Source organism: Triturus cristatus, chromosome 3_2, assembly GCF_964204655.1.
Source record: "Triturus cristatus chromosome 3_2, aTriCri1.1, whole genome shotgun sequence".
Classification (NCBI taxonomy): Eukaryota; Metazoa; Chordata; class Amphibia; order Caudata; family Salamandridae; genus Triturus; species Triturus cristatus.
The window spans coordinates 218,792,118-218,810,434 of NC_140584.1; the positions used below are offsets into that span (position 1 = coordinate 218,792,118).

At 45.6% G+C, this 18,317-nt stretch overlaps 1 protein-coding gene across 3 annotated transcripts in view; it reads left to right on the forward strand.

The window, feature by feature from the left end:
• Nucleotides 1-18,317, forward strand: part of LOC146857047 (histamine N-methyltransferase A-like) — a 544,350-nt gene that overhangs the window by 364,339 nt on the left and 161,694 nt on the right. For all 3 annotated transcript variants that reach the window (XM_085647547.1, XM_085647545.1, XM_085647546.1), the window contains one exon: nt 17,308-17,415. In XM_085647547.1, the coding sequence (XP_085503673.1) occupies nt 17,308-17,415 (108 nt within the window). The remainder of the gene's footprint in view (nt 1-17,307; nt 17,416-18,317) is intronic.

Below are 18,317 nucleotides of genomic sequence, written 5' to 3' on the forward strand. Positions count from 1 at the left end.
CTACTCTCATGGAGCTGCTTAACAACTCCTTGATAAAAGGAAGTGTGCCACCAACTTGGAAGCAAGTTATGGTGCGAGCACTCCTGAAAAAGCCCAACCTAGACCCCAATAACTATAATAACTACCGCCCCATCTCCCTTCTGCCTTGGGTGAGCAAGATCCTGGAGAGACACATCAACCTCCATCTCACAAGGTTTCTTGAATCTAACCATCTACTCGATGCCTCACAGACAGTGTTCCGCCCCAAACATGGGACGGAAACAGCTCTGCTGGCCGTGACAGAAGAAACCAGGCGGATCCTGGATCGAGGGGGGTCAGTGGCAGTCATCCTCCTCGATCTGAGCGCCGCGTTTGACACGGTATGTCACAAAACTTTGCTGTGCCGACTGCTCGATCTAGGAGTTTCAGGAGATGCTCTGGCCTGGCTAGGATCCTTCTTGAGCGAGAGGACCTTCCAAGTCTTTGACAGAGATGCCATCTCCACAAGCAAACCGTTGGACTGCGGGGTACCGCAAGGCTCCTCACTAAGCCCCACGCTGTTCAATGTGTACATGAGGCCGCTGGCTGAGATCGTCCGTCCATATGGCATTAAGATCGTTACATATAGTGGTCTCCCTCGCACAGAAGAACGGTGAGCCAGTACAGGTCAACCTAACGACCTGTATGGAAAAGGTTAGGAGATGGATGACGGCATCCTCTCTTAAACTCAACGGCGATAAAACTGAGCTCATGGTGCTCGGCCCTCCAGCTTTGTCCACCATCGAACGCCTATGGCCCATCACCTTAGGCTTACCCACAATTCCGAAAGACAATATTAAAAGCTTAGGGGTCTGGTTGGACAAATCCTTAACCCTCAACACCTAAGCTACAAAAACATCTGCAAACTGTTTCGGGATCATAAGGGTGCTCAGAAACAGCCTGCCACTTCTGCCCTTTGAAGCCAAACAAATTGTCATTCAAGGCCTTATTCAATCCCGACTTGATTTCAACAATGCCCTTTACTTAGGGGCGCCGGAATACATGCTGCAAAAACTCCAGCGGATTCAGAACTGCGCTGCTCGCACGTTGCTGCAGATTCCACGCAGAGTATCAGCGGTGCCCGGGCTGAGGACCCTACACTGGCTCCCTGTCAGGGAGAGAGTAAAATTCAAAGCCATGTGTATCTCCCACCAAGCCTTCTGGAGAACTGGCCCCAAAAATAACCACTCCCTGCTTTCCCCCTACTGCCCCGGCAAACAACTCCGATCCACCCACGCATTCCTAGCGGTAGCCCCCCAGATCAAGAGGTCAAGACAGGAGGAAGGTCCTTCACGCTCATCGCTGCTAAGCTGTGGAACTCCCTCCCCCTACACCTCAGATCGAACCCTAATCTGTCATCCTTTCGCAAGGAGCTTAAAACGTTCCTTTTCAGCAACTAACTAACCCCTAGCTGCTCTCCTCAAAGCACTATTCTTTCTATTAGCGCTTGGACTCCTAAGGGCAGCAGGCGCGCTTAATAAAACCCCTTTTCATTTCATTTAATTCATTTCATTACCAGGTAATTGTTCACGCAGCTCTCTGATGGATGTCACATGCGGTTTTTCTGAGTCCCCATCTCTTTTGTACTGCCAGTTACAGGTGTATTCAACTGTGTAGCCTTGGACCGTGTCATGTATGTGTATGTAACTTGCATGATCGAGGTAACTATTAGCGGCGATACTACGTGTCTCTCAGTCCTCTTTCAAGTGCTTGCCGTCCTTTTTTCCCAGCAACCCCCCCCGCCCCCAGGGCGGCAATCTGAGGGATAGTCTCGGGCGCCACAAGCTCTAGCTACGCCTCTGGACGAGGAGATGTCCCACCTGGAGCCTGCAGTGCTGTTCTGTTTGCCATGGGATCTTGGAAGATGTCATGGAAGTTTCTCCTCAATGCAGAGTCGTTTGCCATGCCTGTTCGTTATTTATGGGATCTCATTTGTTTTTTCCAACTCCTTCACTGCTGTGGCCAAAAAATTCACTGCTTAGCATACAGGCTGAACCGAAGACCCTCGTAGTAGCTTTATCACGGCGGGTCAACATGATTTTCCTTACCACTGTCTTAAAGCTGGACGCAGTAGATTTTCCTGACTGATAATAGCTCCAGGCAGGTGCATAATAGGTGCAGCAGTACTACACTACTGTAGCTGCAGAGACGACACTCCATCTTTAACCAGGTCTGTTCCCATGCCACCAAGTAAAGAGTACTTCCCACAAGATGGGCCAGTGACTTTCCCCCTAGCAATGTGTATGTCTTCTCACCCTGTTCAGTGATGAGCCATCTAGCTATCTACTGGATTTCTGCTGGCCAAGCAATCTAACCCAAAGCATAGTACACAAAACAGTCCTCTCCTGCTGGCTCTTAAGTGTTGCGAAGGCAATGCTGCATCTCATATATTTCAGTTCAGGTCTTGTAAAATGCTATTAATTCATGGAAAAGGTAATTACTGAGTAAATGTTTGAAATAATACAGTGGATGGGGTAGTGTTATCATTTTAGAGAGGACATTCTTAATCTTGCCCTTGACCGGCAGATATAGGGTCTTACAAAAGGCTACACTGTTCTTCAGCACTGCAGACAATGAAAGGGTCTTCCAAAAGGTTACACTGTTCTTCTGCACTGCCATTGCTTACCTAAAATTGCTGTCTATTATCTTGGGATCTACATAGTAAATAGTAACCCCCAAAATAACAGAATAATTGCAGTTCTCAATTGAGATCTTTACAAGATTTGGCAGTTGGAAAAGGCTAGACTGCAAGGTCATTACAACTGTCAGAACTTACATAGAGCATTGGCAGATGAGTCCTTGTAGCAAAGTAGGATCTGCTTTTATGGTTACCCCCACTTTTTGCCTGGTGCTAAGCTGTTATTGACTAGTCTGATTCGGGTCCTGCTAATCAGGACCCCAGTCTCAATGAATTAATCCCTATATTGGTATGTTCAGTACTCAGGCACATCCCGGATTGGATACTGGGGTTCCCTTTTCAGTCCCTAGTATATGGAAATAAGGTACCCAGGGCATAGGTACCCCACAGGTCCCTCATGGGCTGAAGCATGTATTATGCCACCCATGGGAGACCATTCAAACTGTAACTACAGGACTGCCACTGCAGCCTGTGTAAGCTGGTGCTAGCACCACGTACGAAAGATATAGGTTTCATATATCTAGGGTCACTGCACTTAAAAACTATGAGTCAGCCCTATACCAGGACCTAACAATCCTGAGGGCAGGGTGCTTGGTTCTAAGTGTGAGGGTGCTCCTGCATGAGCAGGACACCCCTACAGCCTATGGAGTCCATTCTCCTGGGTTGTAAGTGAAGCAGCCATGTACCATATTAAGAGGCACCTCGTAATTACACGATGACCATCTTGAAATCTGCTGCAACGAATCCTATCATGTTTGGTATCAAACATATTGGAATCATACCCCAGTAAATGGGGTAGGAGGTATGATCCCAAGCACTGGAAGAGCCCTCTGTTAAGCTCTCAGTGCTCCCGGTACCATTCTTCTAGACCCGGACAGCACAACATCGCTGCTGCCGACCAGAGACATGATTCTGCTGCTGAGTCGAGCTCGGGCAGGGGAAGGCAGAACAATAGGTATACTGTCACAGGTAGGTGTGACTGACCACCTCCCAGACAGGATTTAGGTCAGATGTACGACGCGAATTAGCATGCGCAAACGGGTTTGCTAACCATTTGCACATGCTAATTCTGATAGGGCCATGTACAAACACTATTTTGCGACTCGCAAAATAGTGTTTTGTAACTCACTATCAGGAAGGGGCGTTCCCTTCCTAATAGCGAGTCACAAGCCATGTACCAATGTTTTGCAACCGCAATTGCGGTCGCAAAACACTCGCAAATTACCACCCTCTTCAAGAGTGTGGTAATGCAGTCGCAAATGGGAAGGGGACCCCTTCTCTTTTGTGACTGGCACTGAAATATTTTTTAAGGGCAGGCAGGGGTCCAAGGGACCACTCCTGCCCTTAAGAAATTAAACGAAAATGTTTCCTTTTTTTTTAATGCACCCCGTTTTCCTTTAAGGAAAACAAGCTGCATTTAAATAAAAAAACTGCTTTATTGACAGGCAGTCCCAGACATGGAGGTCTGCTGAGCCCAGAAGGCCACCATCCCTGGGAGGGCCAGCCATTCTCAATGAGGTCGCAAATTGCAAGTGGCTCATTAATATTCATAAGCCTTGCATTTTTCGACCCCATTGGGAATCGCAATCAGTGTCTCCGACACTGTAGTACATTGTAAATTGTGCCTTGCAATTTATGACTCACAATCAAGTGCAAATTGTGAGGCGCAATTTATAAGGGTCGTAAATCTGGCCCTGAGTGTATTGGGGCAATTGGGTGCACTTGCCAGTGTCACTCAGTATGCGTGAGGGGCACATTTGGTGACTCCTTTTATAGTCCAGTTCAATCCAGGCTCTGTGAGCTGTTATCTCCCACTCTGACACAAAACTGGACAAAGGACATGGGAGTATGCTCTCCCCTGTCCAAACCCTCCCCTGGGAGGGTCCTCTGAATCATCTCCAACCTTTCGTTAAGATACTTAAGGGATTACATGGGTGTATGTCCCTAGATTCGGCGTGTGACACAATTCAATTCAGACACCACTTCACCTTCTACCGTCTGGGCACTCTGGACTTTGTTTGGGCTCAACTTCATCTTCCTTCCAGTCTGCTGCATTTTTTGTGCCTCTCCACCATACAGGAATCTTCCAATGCCTGTGGGCATCCAAGACACATGAAGGAATCTCCCTTGGCGTGAAGGAGTGCCTTCATCTGCAGGCACCACAACTAAGCTGATTGATCTGCTGATCCTGAGCTCCCACAGACTCCAAAAGGCTCAGTAACACAGGTGGTTGTTCTTCACATCTCTCGAGGCCTGTCCTGCCCTCTCACCAAGTTTGAGGCCAGTATCCCTTGTACGTGCCACAGGAAGCAACCCCCTATGAACTTTGTCAACTTGCCATTGCAAAGGCTTGTTGGCTTTCTTACACCAAGATCTTCAGGCTATAAAATAACCCCATCCACAAGCATCTCCAGTGACCAGAATCCTCATCCACACCGCATTGTTTGCACCGTGGCCTGCATCTTTTGGTGAGCTGCTTGAGGTCCTCTTGCAACTCCAGTGCCTCTGGCCTGTGGGTCCTGTACAAGGTCACCTTTTTTCTTTTGGGCTTCCCTGCTTGTTCTGTGCCTGCCCTGCCTCCCCTGCTTTTGGTGAGTCCCCTGGACCTTGCTGGTCCCGACATTGCACCTTCTTCGACAACAACATTGTTTGCAGTTGCCAAGGCTTGTTGGTGGTCCCTACAGACATCGACCCATCAGCTCTCAACATCCGATGTGGGACAAATCGTGCACAGCTCCTGGTCTTTCACAGCATTGCCTGGTCCTCACAGCTGCAGAGTCAAGGTCACTGTCAACTTTCCTGCAACTCCTGACTTTGGTGCGCATTCGTCTTCCAGGTCTGTGGGTCACTCCTGAGTGACATAGACTTTTCCCCCTGTCCTTGCAGGTACTCTTCAACTTGAATCCACCTTCGGATTCCACTGGACACTGGATTTTCCAGAAATCCTCCATAGGTTTAGACTGCTGTTTCAGATGCCATTTCACACCTATGCACCCGGCTTCCCGGGTGTAAGTAACGTGGGTACTAGGGTATCCACAGGTAGGGTGGCTCTCCAACCTTCTGACTTCCACTGGGTTTATTCAGGGTTCACTAGGAAGGGTCTTTAATCTCTAAAATTGCAACAGCGACTTACACATTGATTTGTACGGAGAATGCGGTTGTGTTCCCACACTGCACACAATCTCCGTGGGGTCCCTAGGTACTCACCTTGAGTGGTTCCTTGGGTACCCAACACTTCTATGTCCTCTGGGCATTGTCCTGACACTAATCATGGTTCTTATACCACCTTCTTAGTATATGATTTGGTCCACCCCTAGGGTCGACTGTATATTCTGTGCTATTTCCGTGATTTCTATGCAAAGTATTGTGTGCATTGTGCATATCTCTATCTCTATCTATAGTAGATAGCTGTATGTGTTTGTTAGTTAGTATTATATAATAAATAAGTATTTTTATAAATACATTGTGTGGTTCTTTTTCATTTAATCTATACCTATAAGATTGCATTCTGGTAAAACAAGCTGCTTAAACTCCTTCTGGACTCAGCCTGAAGGCTGCTCTCCACAGCTACCACTTACAGAGCTTTCTAAGGTTGTCTAAGACCTTTCAAATCACCACAAGTGTTGTCTGGACTGGTGCAGGGTGTCCACTTGCATAAGTGTACATCATATACCAGGCCAGTCTCTAACAGTCCACTCATTAGAGTGCACCATGTAGAACACTAGTCTCATTCATACATATGAAAGACCATATGTGGTTCCTTGGTTGTGGTGATTTTCCTTCGCCTGCCCTCTAGCCAGTGTACAGTTGCTAGGCTTTCTATTACCAGCTCAAATATCATCTTCTGATGGCCACCCTGCAGCACTGCTGCCACATCCTCCAGACGTTCCCCTTCCCTTGTCAGGGGTCATGCCTAGTTTTGTTTTTCATCTTCTACTAGACTGTCCTTCCCTGCTGCCTTATCATGCCAAGTTGCTCTCAGTATGTGTTTCCAACTAATTGTTAGCCATCTGTGAGTTCCATGAAGAATTGTGCTTTGTCATTCACCATGGTTTTGAGTTTAGCTGGGAACAAGAGTGTGTAGCGCAACCCCAATTCTTTTCTGTGGTTTACTTACAGTAAGTAAAAGCACCAGGACTGGGCAGCCAGGGTGTAATAACATGACAGAACAATAATACTGTTTTCCACTTCAAAATATTTGGCTTTCCAAACCTTTTATAAGATTAAGTCTCTGTGCCTGTAGTTTAAGATACTGACTACTAATTGGTGTTGGGGCCGAGCTGGGTGGAGAGGATTTCCCTGAGTCTCTACATGAAATGTTCTGTGATGTAGAATTTTTAAAGCCCATTCATGCACAACGTTTGAGAAATCCTGTTCTCGAAAAAGAGAAAACATTATGCCTTTTGGCCTTTCCAGCATCTAAAAATTCATATGCTATTTCGCCCGGATTGCCCATGTCTGTATGTTCAATGAACCTCACCCTCTAAGTCAGCTCTTGTGGTATTTTGCACAGTGCTTTTGTACTTGACTTGGTTGAAGTTCACTGTGCACTGCTTCCACCAGTCCCACAGTTTCCTCCAGCTTCTTCTGGGTTTCTCTAATTATGCCATGAGCAATTATGATACGTGCAAAAGGTGATGGGTGGCTGTTTGTAATAAGTCTAACCACTGGCAGTAGCACAGCGTAGCTCTCACATACATCATTCTTTTGCTCACCATGCAGACTCAGTCTGGAGCCAGACATGCAAATCAGTATTGATCCTGTTCCTCATGGGAACCGTCCCACCCAAACTGCCAAGTCAGGTCCTCCTGAACCAGGACCCAAGCAACCCAGGGCTGGTCTCGCCCTAGTTAGGGTCTTATCAGCTGGGTAAACTTGGTTCTAGTGACACAATGAGCATATCACCCACATCTGGCCATACCCATGCCACTTAGGCATGGGTATGAAACACACAAAAGGTGATGGGTAGCTGTTTGCAATAAGTCTAACATCTGACAATCGGTTGGGGTAGCACTCCAACCCATCACACTTTTGCTCACCATGCCACTTCAGTTTAGACCCAACCCTGTTCCTCATGGGAACATTCCAGCCCAAACTGCCAAGCCAGGTCCTCCCTGAACTGGAACACATGTAACCCAGGACCAGTTCCACCTTAGTTATGGGCTCATCAGCCAGGTACAGCTTGGTTCCAATAACACAGTGAGCGTGGGACCCATGTATGGGTATACCCATGCCACATAGAGCAGTACATGAAATATATAAAAAGTGATAGGTGACTGGTTGCAATAATTCTAGACACTGGCAATTGCACTGGGTAGCACTCCATTATCTGGTCTGAGGAACACATCCCTGTAGCAAAACTGGTCCTGGGCTGCTTGTGTTCCAGTTCAGGGATGACCTGGCTTGCCAGTTCGGGTCGGACCACTCTGAGTGGAGCAGGGTCAAAACTGATTTTCAAACAGCTGGGTCCAAACTGAGTTGACATGGTGTGCAAAACAATCATGGATTGGGACGCAAGCCAAGTAATTACCAGTGGCTGAGATTAATTCAAGCATTCCATCTGTTACTTTTTGTATACTTTAGTGTCACGCAAAGTGGGATGGGTCCTGTGCCAACTGTGTCACTATAACCAAGCTTTACCTGGCTGATGAACCCATAACTAGGGCAAAACCAGTCATTGATTGCTTGTTTTCTGGTTCAAAGAGGACATGGCTTGGCAATTTGTGCTGGACTGTTCCGATTAGGAGTGTCAATGTTGATTTGCAAATAGCTGGGTCCAAACTGAGGTGCCATGGTGTGCAAAATAATGATGGATTAAGATGCTTCCCTGACTAATCACCAGTGGCTGGGCATAATTCAAGCATTCCAATCATCAATTTGCATACTTTAGTGATCGATTATGATAGCATCAATTTTGTGTTTGAGTGCCTTTCACATGGCCTAGATTGTATTCAGGATCTTGTCCACTTTATCTGATTTTGCTTTGGAATCCACCATTTAGGCATAAGTGGGGGCTTATAGGCACTATTTGAAGGTGGTCATCATCCGTTTTTGTCTTGCTTCTTTGTCTTGTTTTGCTCCCTTGGTGCTCCATGGCTTTCACATACCCAGACACTAGGCTCATTCACCTTGTTCAAGTGGCTCAAGTAGAGAAGAGCAGACTCAGTTAAGCTCTGGTTGCTGTAAAACAGTTGTTCTTTTTACTTCCAAGATGTGTGCCAACAATGGTCTTGGGTTGTGGAGAGGGAGCCACTCCACCAGTTTCTTATAAGTGATATATCAGTGCTTGGTGCAAGCAGATCTGGCAACAGCGTTTACTAGATGCTGAGCCTGTTTACAAGTGATGTCTAGCTTGGTGTCTATGCCAGTCCTTTTCTCTCTATATACCTATTGTCCAGGAATGAGCCCACTCGTGGCACAGTAGTATGTATCGCTGCTGTAGGGCAACAGCCAGAGAAAGAGGGTGGTAGTCTCACCAGGTGCACCCAACTGGAGAATCTGGTACCTGGAAGCCATTTGTCCTGCTTTTCTGTGTGACCAGACACAAAAAGAAACTATCTCAGTATCTCACTTCCCACTTCCAAATTTTCAGCTGCCCTCAGCAGTAGTCTTTTACCCACTCATGCATGTATTGATACCTTGTGCAAAATCTGGACAATTGAGGAGTAAACAGGAACAAGAAGAGGTCTGTCCTCGAGTTCCTGGGCAGCCATCCTCTACTCCATTGCCACATGGACCAACACCATACATTTGGTACCCTTGAGGTGCCCACTGCTCCCATAGTTCACTTCTTACCGAACAGGACCACACAAATGCGGCAGCACTCCAGGCTACTTTCTGCACTCGATCACTCTTGGTATTCACTCATGTGGGCCTCTTTTCATCACAAACCTTCTGCCCAGAAGTGATGATACACGAGTTATAATTGATAAACACTATTGTGGAGTATATTTTGTGTGCACCTCCATCCATTTTTTAACAGTTATGCATATGCTTTTTTATTATTGATTCCTTGGAAATATGTGTAGCATTAATGCTACTATGAGCGGATTGTTGCAAAATTGTTTGTCCTGTTGAAGGAGTCTCATAAGTAGGTGGGGTCCTGAAATACTGACAATTGATATGCTACAAAAGACATGTATGACAAATAGAAACAAGATGCGAAGAATGAATATAATACGCAGTATGACGAAAATGTTAGGGAATTTACTCCAGCAATCTCTTTGCGTTCCTTCTGGCATTGATGAATTGATTACCAAATGTGAAGAAATGCATTAAGATTGTCATAGAATTTAGTAGAGCACTTTGAAAACTGTTTAAGTAGTTTTTAGTATACAAATGTAAAAGGTGTAGGAAAGTGCAATTTTGGTGTGGTAACCTATATATTTGTTTGGAACTAATGCTGCTGTTTTACCTACTCTGGCAATGGGGTGCTGCTAAACAGGTGGCTGGTAGGAGTGGGTGGGTGTATCTCGTGTAATTTGCCGCCGAGTAATTATGTGAAATTACTGCATAATTAAGTAAGATTATGCGGAATTATATGAGGACTAGTATAAGAGTGCTAAACTGTATTTAGCTCTATTTTCCTATTGCAAAATTCTGCTTCAATAGTGCAAAGTTCACCCCCTTGCGCCTAAAATGGACACAAGGATGCATTTTGCACTAAGAAAAATAGTGCAAAATGCAACAGAACACTAGAAGTAGCAGCCAGGAGCCGCTTGAGCTTGCTTTGCTTGGCCTGTGCTTCTGCCCTGTGATTGTGGTGCTAAGTATTCCAACAGCTGTAATCGCATAATTTTCTGTAATTTTACATAAAAAAATGTACACAAAATTACTCCAGTTACTCCAGCGTAATTAAAATGTAATAGGGCCTAGTGACAGTGCTTGTGATCTAGCCTCTAGAGCTTAACAAAATGGGATAACTCCTAATTGCCAACCATAACATCTCTACAAGGTCATAGTATATGGTGTGGAAATACACCCATGGCATTATAAGTTAAATGTCACCTATGGACTGCAGCACATATAGTGCCATCTACTGGTGTCATAAAGGAAAACATGGCTTAATGACTATCATTTTAGCCCGACTGCTGCAGTCACAATCCTACAGGGTAGATTCAAATATTAGTAAATCACCCCAAAGAAGTTCTTTTTGCTCACAAGGTAGGGTGTATGGTATTTAAAAGTGAGACATGTGGAAAATGAATGTCGGCATGTACCTACAGTGATATTGCCCAAAAGCCTTTTCCACTATGGCAGTCCTAGCTGTCCTAATTCAAAAATCAGAGTACAGCTCAATCAATCAATCAATCAATCATTTGAAAAGCGCACAACATACCCGCGGGGGTCTCAAGGCGCTGGAGGGGCTACTGGTCGAACAGCCAGGTCTTGAGTATCCCCCTGAAGGTCAGCAGGTCTTGGGTCTGTCGTAGGCTCAGAGGGAGGGTGTTCCATGTCTTGGTGGCGAGGTGGGAGATGGATCTCCCACCGGTGGTTATTCTTCGGATACGTGGGACGGTGGTGAGTGAGAGGTCGGTGGAGCGTAGCTTTCGGTTGGGGATGCAGAAGAAGAGCCGTCTGTTGAGGTAGGCTGGGCCGGTCTTGTGGAGTGCTTTGTGTGCGTGGATGAGGAGCTTGAAGGATATCTTCTTGTTGACGGGGAGCCAGTGCAGGTTTCTCAAGTGAGGGGTGATGTGGCTGTGTCGTGGTACGTCGAGGATCAGTCGTGCCGAGGCATTTTGGATGCGTTGTAGTCGTTTGATGAGCTTGGTCGGGGCTCCTGCATAGAGGGCGTTTCCGTAGTCGAGTCTGCTGCTGACGAGGGCCTGGGTGACTGTCTTTCTTGTATCTGTCGGGATCCATCTGTAGATCTTGCGGAGCATGCGGAGGGTGTAGAAGCAGGAGGAGGAGACGGCGTTGACTTGCTTGGTCATTGAGAGCATTGAGTCGAGGATGATTCCCAGGTTGCGTGCATGGTCGGTGGGTGTTGGAGCTGCCCCCAGTCCCGTCGGCCACCAGGAGTCGTCCGTCCCAGGCTGAATGGTTGGAGCCGAGGATGAGGACCTCCATCTTGTCCGAGTTCAGCTTCAGACGGCTGATCTTCATCCAGTCGGCGACAGCCTTCATTCCTTATTGGAGGTTGGCTTTGGTGGTGATGGGGTCCTTGGTGAGGGAGAGGATCAGTTGAGTGTCGTCGGCATAGGAGTGTATGTTGAGGTCGTGCTGTCGGGCGACGTGTGCAAGCGGGGCCATGTAATTGTTGAACAGTGTCGGGCTGAGGGAGGATCCCTGGGGTACGCCACAGATGATCTCGGAGGCTTTGGAACGGAATGGGGGGAGGCGGACGCTCTGGATTCTGCCAGAGAGGAAGAAGGTGGTCCTTTCCAGAGCCTTGTCTCGGATCCCTGAGGCGTGGAGGCGTGCGCGTAGTGTGCAGTGGCAGACGGTGTCGAAGGCGGTGGAGAGGTCTAGGAGGATGAGTGCTGCGGTCTCACCGTTGTCCATCAGGGTTCTGATGTCATCGGTGGCGGCGATTAGGGCAGTCTCAGTGCTGTGGTTGCTGCAGAACCCTGACTGGGAAGGGTCCAGGATTCTGTTTTCTTCAAGGTATTGGGTTAGCTGTCTGTTGACAATTTTCTCAATGACCTTGGCCGGGAAGGGGAGCAGAGAGATGGGACGGAAGTTCTTGAGGTCTCTTGGGTCTGCCTTAGGTTTTTTGAGTAGGGTGTTTATCTCAGCGTGTTTCCAGCTCTCTGGGAAGGTCACGGTCTCGCGGGAGAGGTTGATGACGTTGCGCAGGTGGGGTGCGATGAAGCTGCTTGCTTTGTTGAAGACGTGGTGCGGGAATGGGTCTGACGGAGACCCGGAGTGGATTGTGCTCATGGTCTTGATGGTGTCATCGACGCTCACGCTGGCCCAGGCTAGCAGGGGGTCGTAGTCGATGGTGTGTGGAGGGTCTGTTGTGTTGCTGTCTGTTGGGGCTGTCTGGGTGTTGAAGCTGTCGTGGATGTCTGCTATCTTGCGGTGGAAGAAGGTGGCGAGGGAGTCGCACAGGACATGCGACGGCGGGATGTCGTTGGTGTTGGAGCTGGGGTTGGAGAGTTCCTTCACGATGTTGAAGAGCTCCTTGCTATTGTGTGTGTTGTTGTCGAGGCGGTCTTTGAAGGAGGTCCTCTTGTAAAACTAACGCTGTATCTTGGGAATGGGAACAGTGGTGGCTGGTGAAATTTGAAAGTGATGGTGTTGCATAAGAGCGATGAATTAATTTTTGTGTGCGAGCAAGCAGGATATTTCAAAAGGGGGTAGGGGGAGGTTTTTTGCCCTGAAAAGTTTTTTTTAAATTGATATCAAATTGTGATCTCTCTATAGTAATCAAACCCACAAATAGTGTATAAATGACCCCTGATTTTCTGCTTTATTTCTGATAGCTTTGCCATCAGAATGGGGACAGGACTGTTTATCAGTTCAGATTCAAAAGCTGTTACTTTTAATGAATACTTTGGAATGGAAAATCTCATATTCTAAAGTGAAACGCTTCTGCATGTTAAAGAAAGAAACTTTTTTGAATATTGATGACACCATGTTATATTTTGGAGAACAAATGGAGGGACGGGAGAGGCCGTTTTCCACTCACAAGGGAATGGGAGGTCCAATAGGAACAGGGGCCCCTGTTACAATAATAGCAAAAAATGTTCCTATAGTTCCTCAAAGAAGAAGGAGACAGAGTAGTGTAAACGCAAAGGCTTCAGGCGGATAAAATACACCATACAATCAGTGTGGAAAATCCTTGTCTCGGATTTAAATGCCCTCACACACCCTTGCACGTGTCATGCTTCATCATTTGGGCTGCTCCTCGTCGGGCCGGCGGTGCAATGCCCGACGGGCTCCCTAAAAAGGGGCTCTTTGGCGGAGATCTTCAATCCGACTGCCGGATAGATGAAGTGCGGGTGTGGGGCCAAATAGATGTAGATAAAGATTGGTGATATTAAAATAAGGTTAGGAATGCCTATTTGAGGTAAATTTTATTCAGATGGCTTCCTACCTTAATTAAAAACGTGTACACAGAGCACTTGTGTGAGTGTAATGTCTCCTATTAAAGTGGTATGTATATTGAAATACTGGGTCAACATGTTTCTCGCTATGAGCAATTTATACTCGCGATTCTTCAGGACCTATGGGGGGGTATCTAAACTATCTACATAACACAACCTAGTTGGTTGGGATTAATGATCAATCTATGTATTGAATACCTGTTGGTACCGGGAGTTACCTGAAAAGAAAGGAAGGTATCATCAAACAAGTCTGATCAGACAAGTTTGCAAAGGTGATTCGTGAAGCCTGCACGGTGACACACTCTCTATAACTTAGATGGTGCAGTGTCGCAACATACGTCAACATTAGTGGATTAACGTTGACTATATTTAAAAACACCGAGGTGGTAGGTCCCTAGGTGAGCTAGAGTGACTAATCACCGGTGTGTAACATCTGTGGAAAACACATAGCCGCGTCTAAACAACTCACCCTAGTCAGTCAATATCCAGGTATCAACAGTACTCGGTGGGTTGTACACGAATGTGACTTCCTCTAGATTAAGAGGCTGTAATCGACTTCTAGTGCTAATGACTTCATTAGTACACATGAGCCCCTTCAAATACAGGATATCATGATGTGCACTGTACTAACAGAAATTCTTTTCGTTCATTGCACATCCTGAGCTCACGCCTTTTATGATGGTCATATGCTCAAATTACGAAAGCTTACTGTGCTTGTTCCAGTGTAGTGTTGCACCCCCCCAGCCCTCGCACTCCGGTGCCGACTTACTGTATAATAAAAAGGATTCCTGGAATGAAGACATGAGGGCATTGCAAGCAGCCTCCTTTAAACCCACCTTTGCCCAGGACATTGTGGGGTGGGGTCAATGAGACTTGTTGGCCCCACCCTGTGACAATCTGGGAGAGGGTAGGATGGTGAGGAAGCCTCAGCAATGACTGGCAAGCAGCCACGGGCAGTACAGGACTGATGCCCAACATGCCCGGGCAGCTTCTAAAATATGATGTTGCTACGCAGCATCAGTGGGTGGTCCTCCAAGTCCCCCAAATCCAGCAATTTTGTGCAGGTGTTAGGTTAGTCCCACTTAGCCAAGAAATAAAGAAAACGTTACCTGTGCACATGTGAGTGTGCCACCATAAACTGGCTTGTTGCCTGACCCTCAACTGAGCAAGGGTTAAAGAAAGGCAGGCACTGAGGCACAGAAATGTTTTTTTAGGCATGTGGATGCTACATGCTAAAAGCAATTACTAGCAATTAACAATTTAGCAATTAACATCCACATGCCTGCAAAATGAGGAGTACAAAGTCCTAATGTTCAAACACAGGAACTGCACCTGAATGGGACACGTAATAAAAATCATTAAACAACAATTTTTAACAATTCAAAGGGGAAGTTAGGTGTCTTATAAAATTACGGATAAGTAACTTTAGAAAGCTACATTTTCTATGTCTGATGTGCAAATTCGTATTAACACTCCAGAAACGACCAGCCTGAATATGGTGTGACTGAGGTATGGAATTTGTACCAGGACCTACATAACAGTTCATTGCGACTGACAGGTCGCCTTTAACCCCTTCGACGCTCATGACGGAACGGTTCCGTCATGAGCGTCGGTTGAGCTGTGCTCATGACGGAACCGTTCCGTCATGACCATGCCCGCGCAGGTAACGGTCAGCACCGCGGGGGAATCCGCCCCGCATGGAAGGGGTTAATAGTCTGAGATTACTCCTTTGAACTCAGCAGACTGATGGTGTCCTGCCATCCTGCTGACACCTCAATGTCAAATCCTACCTGACAGGCCTGTTTTCGCCACATTTTACATTTTGGCACCCTTGAAAGGGGGCAAACAGGATGCCTGGTCAATTTATGTGCATCTCCATCTAGTGCTTAGGGACCTTGTTTTAGTCTTACCAGACCTCTGTCTCCTTCTTCAAACTAGATTTTTAATGTTAGTTGTGCGTGGACACTGGTGATTTCCATAGTCCACTCCTCTACAACCCCCCAGCATTCAAAGCCCAAGTTCAGTGTGGCTAAAGACCTCTGCCATCTTGAAATTGCTCTGACACATGGCACTTTGGGACTGTTTGTGATAAAGCAAAGGGGAACTACTGAAAAAGTGAGTTGGGTTGCTGCCAGGAACCTTTACTCCATGGGTTAGGGAGTGCCTAGGATTAACACTCACCCACTAGTTTATGCCAGACAAAAACGTGGCATACCAAGGCACCTAATAAGGAATACTTTCAGGATCTGCAAAAGAATAGAAGAGGACTGACCTGTTGTCTTCACCTGAAGGAATGCACTGCTCCCACTTATACCTAGGTCTAAGAATCAGACTCCAAGTTAATAATTCATTTTCTTACAGATGGTATATTACCATAGTTACTAAAAATGAACAACTTGATGAAATGCCCTGTTTTTGTTAAAGTTCATTTATATAAATTAAGTAGGAGATTTATGACTAGACAAACGGCCCCATGATGGAGGTGCGACCCACCTAATTTATAAGACGATCATTTATAAAGGCTGTTGCGGCGGTTCAGTTAAATGCATTTTGCTGTTCTTTTTTATTTACAAATAGAAAATCCTGAAACTGGATTTTCTTTTTGTAAAGGAAAAATACAGTGCTCCCCTCGCCATAGTACTTTTCTCCCTTGGTTGGGGTAACATTATAATGTTTGAATGTTTCCTTACTGGCAGGTTTTAGTATTATTGTATTATTATAGCATTATTAGTGGAACCAACTTGTTATGGAGCTTCATGATGCTTCATATGCCCCCTGAAGCTTTTCTGGCCTCTTCCTGTTAGTTTCCAGTGCCAGTGGCCTGAATTAAGGCACCCACTGTCCTTGCTATTTGGCAACCATCTTTGATCGACTGAGGGGCCCAAGTTGTCAACAGATGTTTTCCTTAGAGAGTAAAGGTTGTGAGGATGAAGTTGAACAATTTAATAATGTCACAATTAGTAGTCTTCATTACTATCCATCCAAATCTTCCTTGAAACACTGCATTCATCCTGCAGCTATGCACTTGGACTAGGAAGTGGCTTCCCTCCTGAATCAATAGACCCTTCATAACAAACAAAAAGTGTAAAACACTAACATACTTTTTTCATATTTGTTCGTCTTTTTAATGCAGCATTTATTTTGCTTGATAACTGTATTCTGGAAAAATCAAGTTGAAAAATACTAAATTTCCATGATGGTATTTTCAGGGAATGTTTGATCAAGAATAAGGAATGTAGAATATGTTTCTTTTAAACTGAGGAGTTATTTTTCAAGTTTCTGTGTCCCTCCAGCAAGACCTCGTCAAATGCCAATGAGAATTCACCTCAAGCAGAGCAAAGGAAGCACTCCTGGGAAGAAGAATACTGTACCAATCAACAAATAGCAGTAGAGATGTATACTTTTTTAGACTGACACAAGAGATGATTTATAGTGATGCAAGGGGGCTCCATGGATATTGTAGACAATAGGCTTTGCAGAGGGCTGAAGCGAACAAGCCAGATCTCAATGGTGCAGGAGTTATTAGGGGGGGTTTCAAGAATGAAGCATTCTGTGGTATGCTCACATTTGTTAAACAATGTCATTTATTTTTCTACTTAGGAAAAATGGATATACAGATTTTGTCAAAATTACAATCTCAGTGCCCAGGAGTCCAAATTAATAATCATGTGGTTGAACCAAATTCTGCGCAGCTCTCAAAATATCAAGGTAATGTATTCAGATACATGCATACTGTATGTAGTTTAACTTGTGTTTAATTCAACTTCGTTTTACAGTGTGTTTCCAAGCCTGTATCATTGTTGAACTTCATTGTAAGGTAGCATTTAATACGGTTAATTTATAATGTGTTGTTTTTATGTTTTTCTGATACAATGAGTTCTGTTGCATGAAACAGTTTTTTACTTTTATAAAACATGTTTTATGTTTCCTCATCCCTTCTTACCATAACCCTTTCAATATAAATAAATATATACTGAGTTGATCCGGGTAAGAGAGATTCTTCATTACAAAGTGTGGGTGGTAGCTGCCTGCATTTTCAAGAGGGGACAGAGATCCCCTAGCAGTTAGGTGCAGTGAGTGACAACACCCACCTGCAGGTGGATGTCTATGTGGACCATGGGAACTCCTGACTCCCTCCAGATGTCTGCCCTCAGGGGGCGCACTGATAGTGTGGCACTTTTATCTAAGATGTTAGATAATATAACTACAGAGATGATGCTAGGAGACAAGAAAAAAGGGATTACTAAGTGGATCGGATGGCTACATTCAAAGTAAAATAACGGTGGGAGCGTGCAGCTCGAAAACAGATTTTGTGACTTTAATTTCATTTCCTTACACTAATATTTCACCCATTGTTAAATGTATGCCTTATTTTGCACACTCATGCTATATGGCCACCAATGCATTTAATATATACTCCACGAAAATTGGCAGAAAAATCTGTATTGCCCCACTCATTAACCACATGTGGCATACACACAAGGGGGGCAAAGTGAGAATTCTGAAAGCTGCAATTTTCCTCATTTACCACACGAAGCTCTGACTGTATGCAAAGAACGGGGTTATTACCATCCGGGGAAAAAACGAAATCAAATATTTTGAGAAATGTA